General features: G+C 49.2%; 1 protein-coding gene across 13 annotated transcripts in view; it reads left to right on the forward strand.

Moving 5' to 3' along the window:
- Positions 1–230: 230 nt before the first annotated feature.
- MADD (MAP kinase activating death domain) overlaps positions 231–15,653 on the forward strand; it is a 37,767-nt gene continuing 22,344 nt past the window's right edge. For 6 of the 13 annotated variants that reach the window (XM_079787694.1, XM_079787700.1, XM_079787695.1 and 3 more), the window contains exons 1-15: positions 231–370; positions 4,288–4,447; positions 5,022–5,618; positions 6,014–6,317; positions 6,812–6,943; positions 7,386–7,499; positions 8,198–8,278; positions 10,266–10,444; positions 10,790–11,025; positions 11,198–11,354; positions 12,085–12,188; positions 12,279–12,469; positions 12,848–13,101; positions 13,337–13,476; positions 14,278–14,379. In XM_079787694.1, coding sequence (XP_079643820.1) covers positions 4,386–4,447; positions 5,022–5,618; positions 6,014–6,317; positions 6,812–6,943; positions 7,386–7,499; positions 8,198–8,278; positions 10,266–10,444; positions 10,790–11,025; positions 11,198–11,354; positions 12,085–12,188; positions 12,279–12,469; positions 12,848–13,101; positions 13,337–13,476; positions 14,278–14,379 — 2,653 coding nt within the window. In that variant the 5' untranslated portion in view covers positions 231–370; positions 4,288–4,385. Of the gene's footprint in view, positions 371–411; positions 660–4,287; positions 4,448–5,021; positions 5,619–6,013; positions 6,318–6,811; positions 6,944–7,385; positions 7,500–8,197; positions 8,279–10,265; positions 10,445–10,789; positions 11,026–11,197; positions 11,355–12,084; positions 12,189–12,278; positions 12,470–12,847; positions 13,102–13,336; positions 13,477–14,277; positions 14,380–15,653 lie in introns of those variants that run through there. The other 7 variants (XM_079787705.1, XM_079787706.1, XM_079787698.1 and 4 more) reach the window with 2 other exon arrangements.

The raw sequence follows: 15,653 nt of genomic DNA on the forward strand, positions 1-15,653 counted from the left end.
GAGGCTGCCCAGCCTGGGGTTGCGCCTCTCAGGACTGGACTCCATTTCCCAGAGGGCATCGCGGCACTGCTCACGCCCCCTTCCCTTGGCGCTCACCGGTGTAGGTGGCACGGCGCCTTCCGGCCGCAGTTCCCCCCGCCACCCCTGAAGTGGTAGGCTCCGCCGCCGCGCTGCCGGCTTTCCAGCCTAGGCGGCTCGGCACTTCCAAGCCGAGTGCGGGGAGAGAAAGGTGAGGGCGGGGCGAGGGGACGGTCAGAAAGTATCAGGAGCAGCTTATCTCGACAAGTAGCTTCCCGATTAATCCACATTTCATCGGAATGCGCTCTGTTACCATGCGGAATTAAAATCTCTGCGCAATTTACACAAAAAGGTATTTCTGTGGGTCCTCCCCTTGGCAGCCAGCGGCGCTAGGCTGGCCCTGCGCTCCCCATCACGTTTCCACTCCCACTGGCATAGGTGTGTGCGTAGCCGCCTTTTCCCGAGGTCGGCTCCGCCCTTGTGCGCTCGGCTAGGTGCCGCCCTGTCCCCCCGCGGGGGTGAATGGTAGGGCCCCCGCCCCCCTCAGCCTCCCCTCCCTCACGCGGAACTGGCGCCGGGGAGCGACTGACATTCTGCGGCCGGGGGACGTCCAGGCCGGCCCGTCCCCCGAAGCTCGGGAGGTAGGAGGTCGGCGCCACTGGAGGCCCAGGAAGGGTATTTGGGACCGGGCTCCTAGGGGGAAACCAGCTCTGAGAGCAGCAGGGGTCTCGGGGAAGGGGTCTCGGGCGGCCCTGAAAGGAACGTCAGGGCGCGTGGGGTCTCAAGAGCGAGTAAGGGGTCCGCACGGAAAGGGCCGGGCTTGACGTGGGGGCGCGTCGAGCCGCCGAGGGGGTGCGGGCTGCTGGCCTGGGCGCAGCTTGCTGCTGCTGGGCTCGATTCTTTCCGGACTGGCGGGTGGCACCGGTTCCGGGCGGAGGCGGGGGAGAGCTGTCCAGCAGGTGAGGGGGCGGACAGAGCTGTCCAGCCCGAGGCCGACCCGGGATGGGCACCTGGCGCGCGTGCGTGCGTGTGTGTATATGTGCGTGTGTGTGTGTGTGTATGTGTGTGTGCGTGTGTGTGAGCGCGTGCGTGTGCTGTGCGCCTTATTTTTTTGTTAGGGTTTGAAGAACCACATTCGGTTCTTGACCTTTTTTTTTTATTTGGTGTTTTCAAAATTGGCTTATTAGAGAATGGAGACACCGTTTAATCTTTTCTGCAACTGCTTCCCTCCCCATGCTCGTGCATCCTAAATTCTTCCTCCTTTCTCTGCTCTCTCCTCCTCCCCAACCCTGCCTATCGCCGGCCTCATTGCTCTGTTCTCCCCAATGCTGGACCAGTCTGTGTTGATGTGCTTGCAAGGTCACTTCCTGGGGAGGAGAGGAGGAGGTGAGAGAGCCTCTTGTGCTCACGTCAGCAAAGATGTCATATCGCTCTCCGGTTCCTGTGGTTTTACTATGATATTTTGCCCCCGAAGAGGGACGAATCCAAAGCGTTGGTTAACGAGGCCATTTGCTGGAAAGACATCAATAACCTAAAGAAAGGTCTGTGGGTTCCAAATCTGCGTCTGGATGGAGTGGATGGTGATGTAGGCCTTCAGCAGATAGGTATGCATTTTGAGCTGGATGCCTTTGGAATATAGGACCTAGGAACCAGGGGCTCCCTGTTAGTAAATATGGTTGAGGCAGGAGGCAGAGTCTGAGCTTGGGTGGATATGAAGACAGAGTGTGAGTTGTAGGTGGTGGTAGAGGGTGTGTGAGGAGGGGTGAGAATGGGAAGAAAAGCCTTTGTGATCTCTGCAGTCTGAATAACCAAAAGCAGTGGCTGTTGATGAGCTAGGAGTCTTATCCTATTGCTAGTAACTAGAATAGTCACAAGAGTCCTTGTGGCTCTGGAGGGAGATGAGCACTGCAGAGTATGCTAATGACTTGCTTTTTAGCAAGTGCTTCTCGATGGCGAGGGGCTGGGATCCCACTAAGGCTAGATGCCTAATATTTTAGTAGAAGATGCTTCAGGTGTGATCTTTGAGATTTGGGCAGGAAAGGGTTCCTCGTTTTTAATGTAAATATAGATTTCAAGGCCTAGCCTTGGGATCTGGTCCTATAAATTCTGTTTTATTTTAAGACACAGCAGGTCCTCCAATAATGTCGTTTTGTTCTACATTGTTTAATTATAACGTTGATGAGGTGCCATAGGAACTTAACTCTTGTTTATGTCAATTAGCCTATGGCAAAATTGGTTTCGTTATATACTGTTTCGCTTAAAGTTGCAGAACCTGATGGCATTAAGTGAAGACTTACTGTACTTTGGCTCTCACCCTAGGCATTATCCACATAATTCTTCTAGAACGAATTATGCTTTTACACATCTCCCATTTCATTTGTTTCTCTCCCCTTCTCATTCTGGTTGGGAGGAGCTCACTTAAGCTGTGTAACAGCGCCCCACCTTCTGCAGTATGCTTATGGCTCCATAGCAGAGGAGAGAACCAGAGGACTCTCTGGGTGGCAGTGATGCCCAGATATGAGTGTAGGGCATGCTTGGAAACTTGGTTGTGGTTGTGTGGAAAGGAGATAGCTCTGTCAAACTCCAGAATTAGGACAAAGTGCAAACAAAAGAAGATAACATAATCATTAGCAGGTGCCGTCAGTGGAAGAGGTGTCTCCAAATTCAAGGAGAGTGAATTGTATGGGCCCTGGCCGATTCCGGAGTAGCAGCTGCTAGCACTGTGAGGTCACCAGGCAGGGGAGGGGCTGTGGCTCTGCTATAAATAGTACTGGGAGTCAGTCACTATGGAGATAACACTGAATCCTATTACCTGCTGGTCTTCTATTGGGAGCAAGGGAAAGGAGGGAGCAATATTTTGAGGATTTGAGAAATGTTGCAAATAGGTCTCTTTTTAATTTTTTTAAATAAATTTTTATTTATTTTTAAAATATATTTTTATTCATTTCAGAGAGGAAGGGAGAGGGGGGGAGAGAGAAACATCAGTGATGAGTGAGAATCATTGATCCGCTGCCTCCTGCACGCCCCCTACTGGGGATCAAGCCCACAACAGAGCATGTGCCCTTGACCAGAATCAAACCCAGGACCCTTCAGTCCACAGGCCAATGCTCTATCCACTGAGCCAAACCAGCTAGGGTGGTCTCTTTTATTATTAAGTAATGGGGGGAGGTGGAACTTCTCATTATCTGTATCAAGAGTACCTTAAGCATACAGGAAGTGTGGATGTCTGTGTGTATGGTAGTGCATGCAGCCGCAAAACAGGGACTGGTGTGTGAGTGTGTGTAGTATAAGGAGATTGTCTCTGTGTGTGTAGTGAACAAGGTCCCAGTGTGGCTATGTACAGAGCACAGAGGTGGAATTCTGGAAGCACTGAAAATAATCTTGAGGTAGAGTGAAACATTTTATTACAGAAGTGTATGGAAACCCAGCAGGAAATGAATTATAATTAAGACCCTGTAAGCTTTTCCTGACTTTTGGACTATGGTTTAGAAATTCCTCTGAGCACCTCTCCCTGTCCTTGCAGGAATCCTGTTATTTCTGCATCTAATTCCTAGTCTCTGTAAGATACAGGACAAGGCCTCATCTGTGTGTATTGTATTACTGATTCCAGTCCTAGGACCAAAATAGAGTAGAAAGACTATGATTCAGCACCAAGGGCAGAGCCAGTAGCAATAGCCACTGGGTCCCTTTTTTGCTTGAAGAGGAAAGAAAACTGGTTTAGTCAAGGAATTGGAACATAGATATTCTTCATTTGAAATTGCACAGGGTAGTATACCCAGCTTTTGTTATTGTCTGAGAGCAATTAACTATACGCTATATATGCTAGTTTCACATCAAACTGAATGCAGAATATTGGAACAGAATAAATCGATTTCCATCTAGAGCTAGGAGTACAGAGGAGTGCTGATTAGAGAGTCTGGTTTGATCCTGGATCCCCCCTGGAGCAGTCCTGAAAATGACTTAATTTTTGATAATAATAATGATTGAGTCCAGATTAGACGAACTGGCTCTGTTTTTCAAAAACAGAGCGCCAGGGGCAAGGCTGAGAATGAACTTGTTTGTAGGGATGGGGAGATGGGCCATTATTTATCCTTCTCATTTGATTCCGTGAGCTCATAAGCCTAGGCTGAATTCTAGGCTGGGGAAAGTGTTGGGTTCTTTTATCTGAATGGAAGACCTTCTGACCTATGCCTCTGGCTGGGATGAAGCTAGCAGGGCTGTGTTCCCTAGGCACAGCAACGGATCTTACCAGTACTTTCTTCCTATTAGCCTTGGATTTTCAGATAATAACAGAATTCCTCCTGGGAACGCTGACCCCTTGCTTGGTGCCTTGAAGTTTCTCCGAGATGAACTGATGAATTGGAACCATGTTGCAAAAGAAGAAATTCTGTCCTCGGTTACTTGACTACCTAGTGATTGTAGGCGCCAGGTAACCAAAAAGGGAATAATTTTTGTCTTGTCATCTGGGATAGCCACAAAATCCTTCCCCTTTCCATTTCCATGTTGATTTGCATATCTTATTCTTCCCCCACCGTTTTACTCTGAGGGGGGCATTGATGGCTCTGTGAAAACAACAGTCAGCTGGATTGAGAGTGGAGGCCTGGAGGAACAGAGTTGGAGCAAAACTCCTCTTAACTAGCATCTTTCTGTTCTTGAACAAATGCACTCTGTGTACCCGCTTTCCTTGTCTCGTAAAAAGGGAAAGTACGTTGTGCTCCTTCTCTACGTACACATGCTCTGTCATTGGCTAATATACCTTGAAAAGGTATGAGTGATCATTTAATTGTTGACATTTTTCTCTCAGTTCAGGTTGGTGTCTTCATGACAGTGCCGGCCTCATCTAGCCCACCGGCTAAATGCCGCAAGCAGCACCCTATTTCCCAAGGTCTTGCAGTTAGTTACTTGATCCGGTATAGCATTATGAACGTCATTTGTTGACCGTGGTGAAATCTGATAGCGCGTCCTGTTCCTCAGGCTGCTGAATTGGTCTTTCTGTTCTTCAGGCACCCGAGCAGTGACAGTGTGGCCCAGACTCCTGAGTTGCTTCGGCGATACCCACTAGAGGATCACACTGAGTTTCCCCTGCCCCCAGATGTCGTGTTCTTCTGCCAGCCAGAGGGCTGTCTGAGTGTGCGGCAGCGGCGCATGAGCCTGCGGGATGATATCTCTTTTGTCTTCACCCTCACCGACAAGGACACCGGAGTTACGCGTTATGGCATCTGTGTTAACTTCTACCGCTCCTTCCAGAAGCGAATGCCTAAGGAAAAGGGGGAAGCTGGGGCAGGGTCCCGTGGGAAGGAAGGACCCCGGCCCACCGGTGCCTCAGAAGAGGTTGGCACTGAGAGTTCGGAGAGTGGCTCATCCCTGCAGCCTCCCAGTGCCGACTCCACCCCCGATGTGAACCAGTCTCCTCGTGGAAAACGCCGGGCCAAGGCGGGAAGCCGGTCCCGCAACAGTACTCTGACTTCCCTCTGTGTGATCAGCCACTACCCCTTCTTCTCCACCTTCCGAGAGTGTCTGTATACCCTCAAACGTCTGGTGGACTGCTGTAGTGAGCGACTGCTGGGCAAGAAACTGGGCATCCCCCGAGGCATACAAAGGTATGGTTTGCCATTGGTGCTCAGAGAGGTGGAGCATTTTAGAGATGAGGTATAATTTGTCTGTGAGGGGCATAGGAAATTTCTCTAAGGCCTGAAGTCCATCAGACCTTAGTCCTTACTAAGCAAAAGACTGCTGCTGAGTTAGACCTTCTATCATAATTGTGTTTGGATCAATGCTGAGGAATTTGATGTTTCATGGTGGGCAGGACAATGAGTCCCACCATGTGTGCCTTTTTATACTTGGTCTCACTCTTGTCCCTACCCTGTGGTCCTAGCTGAGCTCAAAGGATGGGCTTTTCCAATTGTCATCATTATCCCCTTTATGATTACAGTGGGTTGCAGTGGAGTATCAGCCCGTGGTACCAATGTGTCTGTTTCCTGCTCTCTGCCCCTAGGGACACCATGTGGCGCATCTTCACTGGATCATTGCTAGTGGAGGAGAAGTCAAGTGCCCTTCTGCATGACCTCCGAGAGATTGAGGCCTGGATCTACCGATTGCTGCGTTCCCCAGTGCCCGTCTCTGGGCAGAAGCGAGTAGACATTGAGGTCCTACCCCAGGAGCTCCAGCAAGCTCTGACCTTTGCTCTTCCAGACCCCTCTCGATTCACCCTGGTGGATTTCCCACTGCACCTTCCCTTGGAACTTCTGGGTGTGGATGCCTGCCTTCAGGTGCTAACCTGCATCCTGTTAGAGCACAAGGTGAGAGGGCCCGCTTTCTAGACCTTGGAAATATGGCAGAGGCTAAACCACGAGCTTTTTGAGGACAGGGACTATACCCTTTTCATCTTTTTATCTCCAGGGGGTAATAAGAGGCCAGGTATCTACTGAGCAGGTACTCAGTAGATGTGGGTTGAATGAAGGTGCTGGTATTGTGTGGGATGTATTCAGAGGACTTGCCACTCAAGCTGAATTATCTTTAACTATACTGATCTAATTCTCTGGAAACATCAGTAGTACTATTCCAAAGAGTGGTCCTGGGATCGGGGGTACAAGAACTGGGAACATAGGGAGTGATTCGAGAGAAGACTACTACAGTGCTTGGGTTGGGAGGTGCAAGGTGGGGTACAGAGCAGTGTAATTGTGGAAACTACGCTCCTGGAGCCGTGGACTTGGTGAAACAAACTCTAGTGTTGGAAGTTGTATTCTCCTAAACCTTACCTGCGCTGCCGGGTGATCCCTCTGACTTGTGGCAGGTGGTGCTACAGTCCCGCGACTACAACGCCCTCTCCATGTCGGTGATGGCATTTGTGGCAATGATCTACCCCCTGGAGTATATGTTCCCTGTTATCCCACTGCTGCCCACCTGCATGGGATCGGCAGAGCAGGTGAGTCTTCTGTCTTTGTCACCGCTGTGTTCCAACTCTGCCCAGCTCTGGGGGAGGAGGCTCAATGCCCAGGGAAGTTGTAAATCAGTACTGGTCTGCAATCCCTTATCACAGCTTACGTGTCCGCAAAACCTGACCTGACTTGCACTGGTCTGGTGGTAAAACCTATGCTGTTTATGTTTTTATTTGTCACAGTTAAAGGCTAACGATGAGAAGCTACTGGCTACACCAGTGCAGGTATCACTTAACATGCAGGATAGGCACTGGTGCATTTCTAAAGTCTCAAAAATTCTGAATTTTGAAACTCATCTACCCTCAAGGGTTTTGGAAAAGGGATTGTTTCCTTATCTAGAAAAATCCTGACTTGATAAGTGATCACAATAGGTTTTGTGGTTGTTGTTGTTGTGTTTTTTTTTTCTTATCCTCTCTATCTTCTCCACAGCTGCTGTTGGCCCCAACCCCATACATCATTGGGGTCCCTGCCAGCTTCTTCCTCTACAAACCGGACTTCAAAATGCCTGATGATGTATGGCTAGTGGATCTGGACAGCAGTAGGGTGAGGTTCTTGGCTGAGGCATTGTAGGGTCTACAATAGGGTGGTGTCCTATTTTTTTAGATTACTCCCAGGAGGGTCCTGAGTTGGTGGGTGATTTCTATTGTGTGACTCATTGAAACAGGTTTTTTTAAATCCTGCTTTTATTTTATTGGTTTAATAGACCCTTTTTAGGACTCAAAGAATTACAAGATTTGGTGTTGCCAGAATTAAGTGCTCCCCCGCATCTCAGATCAGTAGGGCATTTGTGGTTGCTGGACAATTACATATGGTGTGGATCAGCTGATTGTTTTCTTAGGGGGTATAGTTTCTATTAAGAAACTGTCTTTCAGTACAGACTTTTAAAAATGCACATTAACATTCTGTAGTGTGAATACAAACTTTGGTAGGAAGCCCTTATGTGTTCATTGTAAAAACTTTGGAAAATACCAATAAGTATAAAGAAGTAAATAAAAACTATAATCCTAATTATCTAGAGATAGTCACCAATAACATTTAGGTATATTTCCTTTCAGGTGTGTGTGTGTATCATACACATGTGCATATGGATATCTCATGTATGTTGGTATATAATGTATGTATTCACATATATATGATATATTGTATATACAACTTCCTATTCTTTTTGCTTATCCTTATGTGAGAGAAACCCCTAAGCAATTAATTCTAGGGTCATGCCTTTTATCTTTTTTCTGGTGCAGGTGATTGCCCCCACCAATGCAGAAGTGCTACCTGTCCTGCCAGAACCAGAGTCATTAGAGTTGAAAAAACATTTGAAGCAGGTAGGTGAAGAATGAAGAAAAGGAGGGGGAGTGGTGGCTGCTGCAGGACTGCTGTAGGCAGACAGCTATTGTAGGAGCCAGTTTCCTTGCAGACGTCGAGTAGATATTCTTCACCTCGGGTGGGCTTAAGAGAAAGTGTACCCCGTTTCTGGGGGGAGGGGCAGGGTGAACCTCAAAAATGGCTTTTCAGATTCCTTCTAATTCATTGTATGGCCTCCCACCCTCTGATACTTATAATGCTGTATAAAACAACCCTTCACTTCCAGTTTCTTGTCATGTCTGCTATTCTTTTTTTTAATCCCTACTCAAGGGTATGTTTTTTATTGATTTTGAGAGAGAGAGGATGGGAGAAAGAGAGAGAAACATCAGTGTGAGCGAGAAACATTGATTGGTCGCCTCTCTTACACACCCTGACCGGGGATCGAACCAGCAACCTTAGTCGGTATGACCTTCAACCAGCTGAGCCATCTGGCCAGGGCGCATCTGCTATTCTTTATGGCCTCGGAGCATTGTCTCTCAGTCTTGTAAGGAGGGAGTTAGGACAGAATGGATTTTTAAATGTTTTCTTCTTGAATTGATCCTTAGGTCCTTATAGAATCCTTTTTTCAAAAATTCCTTTCTTTGAGTAATCCCTTAAATGCCTTTTTCATTGATTGACTTTCTTCTTCTTCTGCATGCTGAACACAGTCTATGAAGGTAAAACCTGACAAAGCCCATTCCTTTGCCTGCTGTGTGTTATGTGGGGCCAGTAGATAGCTCTGTCATAGGAATACCTGCTCTCATTTGAAGGACTCTCTCTCTAGTTGTTGTCTGAGTTGCTTAGCAGTACCTCTAGATGATACCTGCTTGGACTTAAATGGCTCCTTTTGTACCATCCCCCTCACTTGCCTTATCACTGCTGATGTGATATGACACCTTGTTACTGCAGTCTAGTCTGGTGAGGGTTGCAAGTTCAGAAAGTTCTTGAGCTATATTCCTTTGCTGTTTTCATTCTCGATGCTTGCGGTAGTATGCCCAATAAGATGGAGAGGTTGTGGATGGAACTGGACTTACCATATCTGTGGGAGCTAAGATCCTTTGGCTCATTGATCCTGTATCCGTACCTCTGTTGCTCAAAGTGTGGTCCGTGGCCAGCAGCACTAGCCTCACCTGGGCTTGGTAGAAGTGCAGAATCACCCAGACCTATTGAATCAGAATCTGCATTTTAACAATATGACCAAGTGAAACCTATGCTCATTAACTTTTAAGGAGCTCTCCAATCTAAACCAGTGGTTTCAGACTGCCCTGTGGAGTCTACTAGGGGTTGATTTAGGTTGCAAGTACTGAACGTGTGAGGCTCTGGGTTCCTTATGTCCTTCAAAGAAGCTGAAGTTTCAGTTGTTTATAGTTTCACATAGATTTCCATTGAAAAAAAAAAAAGCTTTCATGGCTAAAATAAATTTGAAATGGCTAAAATAAATATTGCCCTGAATTTGATTGAGTTGCCTTGAGCCAGGTTGGCTTAAGCTGAACATCTGTAGAATTCACATTATTTTCTAAAGGTTAAAATATTTTCTAACAGTCATTTCAAAGACTAGAGGCCCAGTGCATGAGATTTGTGCACTGGCGGGGGGGGGGGGGGGCGTCCCTCAGCCCGGCCTGCACCCTCTCGCAGTCCGGGACCCTTCAGAGGACGACATTCCCCTAGGGGTCCTTAGTGCTGCTGCGGAGGTGGGAGAGGCTCCCACCACCGCCACCTCCGCTGTGCTCACCAGCCATGAGCCCAGCTTTTGGCTGAGCAGTGCTCTCCCTGTGGGAATGCACTGACCACCAGGGGGCAGCTCCTATGTTGAGCGTCTGCCCCCTGGTGGTCAGTGTGCATCATAGCGACCAGTCAATTTGCATATTACACTTTCATTATATAGGATGAAGGCTCGTTCCTAGGAGATGAGATTGTCCAGCTGCCCAGGATTCTGCCTTCAATGAGGAATTTCTTGTTGTTCCACAGGCCCTTGCCAGCATGAGCCTCAACACCCAGCCAATCCTCAATCTGGAAAAATTCCATGAGGGCCAGGAGATGCCCCTGCTCTTTGGAAAGCCTACTAATGACCTGCAGTCCACACCTTCCACGGAATTCAACCCACTCATCTATGGCAATGATGTGGATTCTGTGGATGTCGCAACCAGGTACCGACAGAGCAGACCAGACGATCACGACTCTAAAACTGGTCTCTGCTTCCACAGTGACCTTGGGGCAGGGCACTCCCCTCAGCGAGAGTTTCTTGGTTTATAAAACATGTAATACTGGGTTATATTTGCCACCTTAGTAAAAGCAAAGAGAAGAAAGAGTTCACCATTCTGTCAGGCATTTTAGATGAAGAAGAGGATTGATGATTCTTTAAGATGTTTCCCCCCTTGATGTTGGAAGTCTGTTAACTGATGGCTTTGGGAGGTGATTGGAGACTTTGGATCGTAGGAGTCGTCACTCTGGAAGGTGTGGGACTCGGATATCTTGCCTCCCTTTTTCCCCAGAGTGGCCATGGTCCGTTTCTTCAACTCCCCCAACGTGCTGCAGGGCTTTCAGATGCACACACGCATCCTGCGTCTCTTCCCTCGGCCTGTGGTAGCTTTTCAAGCTGGCTCCTTCCTAGCCTCACGTCCCCGGCAGACTCCTTTTGCTGAGAAACTGGCCAGGACTCAGGCTGTGGAGTACTTTGGGGAATGGATCCTTAACCCTACCAACTATGCCTTTCAGCGAATTCACAACAGTGAGTCCCCCTACCCTCTGCGCGGCCCCACCTTCAGCCTCTGTCCTTCCGATGGCTCCTCCTTGGCTTTTCCCTTTCTTGGGCCCGCCCCTTCCATTCCTATTTTGCTGCAGACTTGCTCCTACCCTTCTTTTATGTTTTGCTAAGTCTCTTCTTTTTCCTCTTCGGGTAGACATGTTTGATCCGGCCCTGATTGGTGACAAGCCAAAGTGGTACGCTCATCAGCTGCAACCCATCCACTATCGCGTCTACGATAGCAATTCCCAGCTGGCTGAAGCGCTGAGTGTGCCACCAGAGCGTGACTCTGACTCTGACCCTACTGATGACAGGTGAGCAGTCCCTTATGGCAGCAACACAGTGTGTAAGGTCAGGAGGCTCTCACTAGCCCTTATGTAGCACCATGGCAAAATCTCATAGACGTTAGCAGCATTTGAAGCCTTGGGTTATATTTTGGTTGATTGGTTATGTGTTTTTTAATAGGTTTTTATTGATTTTAGAGAGAGAGGAAGTGAGAGGGAGAGAGAGATAAAACATCGATGAGGCCAAAACCGGTTTGGCTCAGTGGCTAGAGCGTCAGCCTGTGGACTGAGAGGTCCCAGGTTTGATTCCGGTCAAGGGCATGTACCTTGGTTGCGGGCACATCCCCAGTAGGGGGCGTGCAAGAGGCAGCTGATCGATGTTTCTCTCTCATCGATGTTTCTAAGTCTCTATCTCTCTCCCTTCCTCTCTGTAAAAAATCAATAAAATATATTTTAAAAAAAAAAAACATCGATGAGAAACATCTACATGATTGGCTGCCTCCTGCATGCTCGTTGCTGGGGATTGCACCCGAAACCCAGGCATGTGCCCTGACCAGGAATCTCACCAGCAACCTCCTGATGCATGGGATGTGTTCCACCGCTGAACCACACCAGCCAGGCTTGATTGTCTTGTGTTAGCTTCCTTATTCCATATTGTTCCCTGGTCTTGAGTTAAGGGTACTCCTCTTTTTATTTCTCCGAATGCTGATGGTTGATTCTTTTCTGTTTTATTTTTATCGGTATGCTCTTCTCTCTGCAGCGGCAGTGATAGTATGGACTATGGTGACTCAAGCTCTTCTTACTCCTCCCTCGGTGACTTTGTTAGTGAAATGATGAAGTGTGACATCAATGGCGATACGCCTAGTAAGTGTACTTGGAGAACTTGGCCAGCTCTGGGCAGGGTTTGGTTTCTGGGATGGTGTGGCCTGTACCTGCACCCTTGGGTTTTGGCAGATGTGGATCCTCTGACGCATGCAGCGCTGGGGGATGCCAGTGAGGTGGAGATTGATGAGCTGCCGAGCCAGAAGGAAGCCGGGGAGCCTGGCCCCCACAGAGAGAACGCTCAGGAACACCCTCCACCGCCCTCCAGCTCCAGCACCATGGCCAGCAGTGGCCCCAGCACCGTCACCCACGGAGCCAGTGCTGTAAGGACTTGGGGTGGAGAAGTGGGGACTGCAGGGCGTGGGCCTCACCTCTCTTAGAAAAGCTGGGGTGAAGCTCTGGGTTTAATTTACTTCTTTCTTCACCGTCTTCCTACCTTCCTGACCATAGGCCCTGCAGCTTAGAGCCTATAAGATATAGTTTTGATCCCAGAAGGAGGTCACTGGGCTTTGTTCAGGGATTAACTAAGATCCCTCTTGCACAGTTTGTGGGGACAGAGAACAGGGATGTCACAGAGATCTCTTCTCACACATTTCTTAGGGTAGGAATCTGACAGGCCTGGCTTGGCCCTGCCAAACCGAGACTATGGGAAGGCATCACCGGGCACCAGGTGACTACTTTTCATTTGATATGTCCTGTAGGAACCTGCTGACTCAACAGAGATGGATGATAAGGCAGCAGGAGCCATCTCCAAGCCCCTCCCTCCCGTGCCTCCCAGCATCAGCAAATCGGTCGTGGACAGGCGCCAGACAGAAACTGGAGAGGGGTCAGTGTGCCGGCGAACCTACGACAACCCATACTTCGAGCCCCAGTATGGCCTTCCCCCTGAGGAAGATGATGATGACCAGGGGGAAAGTTACACTCCCCGATTCAGCCAACATGGCAGTGGCAGTCGGTGAGAGCCTGGGGAGTCCTGGATGGGTGACTGCAGGACCTCCCTGCAGTGGAGCCGGGCAAGGGTTGATCGGCCTGAGAGGCCTCAGTGCCCTCGTGGTCCTGCCGTGTCCAGAGGGTGGTGCTGTGATCTCAGCATTTAGGAATCGTGGGGAAGGAATGGCGACTGCAGGGTAGCATCAGGCTCACACACCCAAGGTCACCTTGGGGCTCATAGGTGCCACTGTGCATTCAAGGGCTCAAAAGCTGCTGCGGCCCAACAGCTTGAAACTGGCAAGCGACTCAGACGCAGAGTCAGACTCCCGAGCAAGCTCTCCCACCTCCACCATCTCCAACAACAGCACCGAGAGTTTTGGGGGCATCATGTCTTTTGCCAGTAAGTGCTTTCAGCTCTCTTTTGTCTCTGTCCCATTTTCTTCCCAGTAGGGATTGGCCTCGGCAGAAGCTGCTTAGCACTTCAAATACAGGGCTGGGTTGCATTAGCAAGCCCCGATTCAGGTTGTTTGGTGATACTCAATAGGTATTTTCAGGGGCGGTCAGTAAAGAACAGGGACAGAGTAATCATTGTCTTTATGCCTGGAGGGTTCAGCCTGTTTCAGATGAGATAGTGGGTCAACTGAAAAATAATCATTAGATTAAAAATTATACACTTGTACACACATTTTGTGGAAATATTCTGGTCTAATATCTTCTCTGTCTGGTGAAGGGCTTTTTCATGAGCATGTTTTGAAACCTCTATGAGGTTGACTTCCTGCATAGAGATTATTTCCAGAAATGAGGGGTGGTGTCAGAGAAGGCTGGAAGACAGACTCGGGACCAGAGAAAGCCAACATAGGGGGTCATTGTGATTGTGAGTTTTGTCAGAAGCCGGGAAGGGGCAGCACCAACTTCAGACCAGAAGCACATTAAGTGCCGCTTTCGTGCCAAATTGGCAGTTGATAAGAGACTTGGATGTTGTCATGGGAGGTAGTCGGAGCGAGTTGTTCCTGGGTGTTGAGCAGTCTTGGCAGTGGGCCCTTTGTTTGCCCTAAGTTAGCCTTGGTCCTTTCCAATATAGAGCAGAGTCACTGGGCTGTTGGGAAAGGAGGAAGGTGGAGATGATGAACTAGTCCTCGGAGTGTGAAGCTTTGATTCTTTATCCCCGTAACGCATTGCTCTCACCGCCACACCTTGATAGGCAGCCTATATCGGAACCACAGTACAAGCTTCAGTCTTTCGAACCTCACACTGCCCACCAAAGGTGCCCGGGAGAAGACCACGCCCTTCCCCAGTCTGAAAGGTAACTGCATCCCTCCTTTTGCCAAGCCAGGGTTCTCCGAGAACCGGCCCGGCCCGTGAGTGCTTGTCAGGAGCCCTGTGTGTGATGGGTCACTTGACCTGGTTGTTGCCCCTCATATCGCTTCTCACGGCTTTCACTGCACATCGTGGGCTCTTGCTGGTTTTCGGGTGGAAACTGACTTTGTAGCTAAAGAGAAGGCCCTGTTGTAACCTCTAAGATAATGGCAACTGTGGGATGGCTGCTGCTTCCAGGGAAAACATTGCCAGAGGTCCATCATTAACTTGGGGATCATCCAGGGCTACCAGTTACCTGCCAGGTTCCTGCTGTGTGAACTCAGGATGAACCCCATCCCAGAGAGATGGCCCAGCAGGGGGTTGTTGTGGAGAGCCTGGCACTGAGCAGTTATTTTATGTTTTGAGCCTGGCGGTGTTTATAGAGTAAAAAAGCCTCTTACTTTGGCTTCACGTCAACTTAGGGCCAGTTGGTGGACCAGGTGGTATTGGCTGGCTTCTAGGGGCAGTTGAGACCTCATTTGGTTTTCACTAGGGATCTCTGACAGGGTGAGGGCCCTTCGGAATTTACTCCGACTTTTGTTTGTTTCCTCTGGTTATTGTGCTGATCTTTAATCATAGTGGAAAGCACAGTGAGAAGCAGCTCCGTGTATTTTTTTTTTTAACTGACCTCTCTTCCAAGTGATTAAAATTGTCAGAAAGCTGAGGAATGTTCTTTGGGCGAGGGATGGGGACATAGGCTAGATGGGCAAAAGGACATCAGAGCTGGCGGTGTAGGGAACTCCTGAGCGGACTCAGCCATGCTCGGTAGGTGAGGGAAGGAAAGGTGTTTCATCGGATGCAGTTGAAGAGAACAATGGAGATGCTTTCATTGCATGCGGGGCTTCACTTCATTTGCTGCACTTGTCACTCCCATCCTCACTCCTCCACCCCACTTCCCATGACAGCATCTGCAGGGGGGGTCTCTGCCCTCTGCAGGCCCGCAGGCCCTCTGGACCCCTGTGCTAGATGTTTCATGACAACCGGCATGTGCCTGTTTAGTACCCGAAGGCTCCTGTGTCATTTACCCTGCCTCTGGCTTTGAGAGGCCATAGTCTTAGGGATGGTCTTTCCTAGAGCTTGGTTGTCTCCTGGTCACTTGGCTTCTAGCTCTGAGGTGCCTGAGAACCCAGGTTCTGTGCACCAAGCTTTGGGCGAATGCTCAGTTTATCTGACTTACAGCTCCATTGAGGGTTACGGGGTTGTGGTATCGTGGCGCACCTA

The sequence above is a fragment of the Cnephaeus nilssonii genome (assembly GCF_951640355.1).
Source record: "Cnephaeus nilssonii genome assembly, chromosome: 13".
NCBI classification, from domain to species: Eukaryota; Metazoa; Chordata; class Mammalia; order Chiroptera; family Vespertilionidae; genus Cnephaeus; species Cnephaeus nilssonii.